The 1,668-nt window shown below is 38.4% G+C and overlaps 1 protein-coding gene across 1 annotated transcript in view; it reads left to right on the forward strand.

The window, feature by feature from the left end:
* Nucleotides 294-1,668, forward strand: part of LOC107609903 (protein P21-like) — a 1,849-nt gene continuing 474 nt past the window's right edge. Inside the window, exon 1 of the mRNA XM_016311961.2 lies at nt 294-1,105. Within this exon, the coding sequence (XP_016167447.1) occupies nt 328-1,005 (678 nt within the window). The 5' untranslated portion in view covers nt 294-327 and the 3' untranslated portion in view covers nt 1,006-1,105. The remainder of the gene's footprint in view (nt 1,106-1,668) is intronic.

The raw sequence follows: 1,668 nt of genomic DNA on the forward strand, positions 1-1,668 counted from the left end.
TACAAATTTAACAATGATTAATATTTACTTTAATAATTTACTAATTTTCATATTTTAGAGATCTAAACTTGAGGTTAAGAGACACCATCCTCGCTCTTTGTTCAAATAAAGGGAAACCCAACTAACTGTGCATGCATGCAAATATATATAGGTTTACAAGTATGAATAATTATATTACGTTGTATATTAACAAGAATATTTTGTGTATTCATTTTAGTTGTAATTGGTACATTTAATATCTACTTATTGTTAAATAAAAAAAAAATCCTATATATAAAGCACAGCCCTCTTGCACTCAACTGAAACCAAACTCAACAATATATAATAATGGCCATAACCAAAACCCTCTCCATCTTCCTCGTCCTCGCCACCACATACCTCGCTGCCGCCAGGGCAGCACAGTTTGACATAATCAACAAATGCTCCTACACCGTCTGGGCCGCCGCGGTGCCCACCGGAGACGGCCGGCAGCTTAACTCTGGCGAAACATGGACCATTCAGGTTGCCGCCGGCACGACCGGAGCACGCATTTGGGCCCGAACAGGGTGCAGCTTCGACGGTTCAGGAAACGGACACTGCAACACCGGCGACTGCGGCGGTCGGCTCCAGTGCAGCGCATACGGCCAACCACCAAACACGCTGGCAGAATTCGCCCTAAACCAATACAAAAACCTGGACTTCTACGACATATCCTTGGTGGACGGTTTCAACGTTCCGATGCAGTTCAGCCCCAGCTCAAACGGGTGCACGCGCTCCATTAGCTGCACTGTCGACATCATCGGACAGTGCCCTAGCCAGCTGAAGACTAATGGCGGCTGCAACAACCCTTGCACTGTTTTCAAGACGGATGAGTATTGTTGCAATTCTGGTAGCTGTAGCGCCACTGATTATTCAAAATATTTTAAGACTAGGTGCCCTGACGCATACAGTTACCCTAAGGATGACCAGACAAGCACGTTTACTTGCCCCGGAGGAACCAACTACAAGGTTGTCTTTTGCCCTTGAACCTCCCCTACACCGCCGCTAATTAATTATGTTAATTAGCACCTCCAAATAAAGGGCCCACTTTGTACGTCTTGGGCGTATATAAATCTCTGTCATTAATATAGCATGGGATTAAGTGGGTAAAGGTGGCTAAAGTTTGACTAACTAATATTATAATGACATGTGGTAAAGAGAATCTTTTCATTGAGCGGATCAAATTAAAGCTGAGCTTAGTAAGTGAGAGTAGGTTACTGCAAGGATATTTGGGATTTTCTGTTACATGGGCCTAGTATGGATGGATCAAAACATGAAATGAAAAATTTTGGTTGGGTGTTTAAAAAAAAAAGAATATGGTATTTGAAAATGGAATCTCATTTAATAGATACTACTGTATTATAATATAAAATTTCATTCATTATTTTTAAAAAGGATAAATATTTTCTCTTCCAGAAAGAATTATTCGTGTGAAATCTGTAAAAATGCAAACATATTTTTTCATAAATCTTTGTTCAGGAATAAATTTGTTTAAGTCACTTATGATTTATGTTAATTTTTTTAAAGAGTAATTTGCTCTCTTAATTTATTATAAGATTGAAGAATCTGTTAAAATATAAAATTTAACGGTATTAAATTATTTCATTAAGGATTAATTTGAAATAGATTAAAATCACCTTGTACTATTAA

This window comes from Arachis ipaensis, chromosome B07, assembly GCF_000816755.2.
Source record: "Arachis ipaensis cultivar K30076 chromosome B07, Araip1.1, whole genome shotgun sequence".
In the NCBI taxonomy this organism is placed as follows: Eukaryota; Viridiplantae; Streptophyta; class Magnoliopsida; order Fabales; family Fabaceae; genus Arachis; species Arachis ipaensis.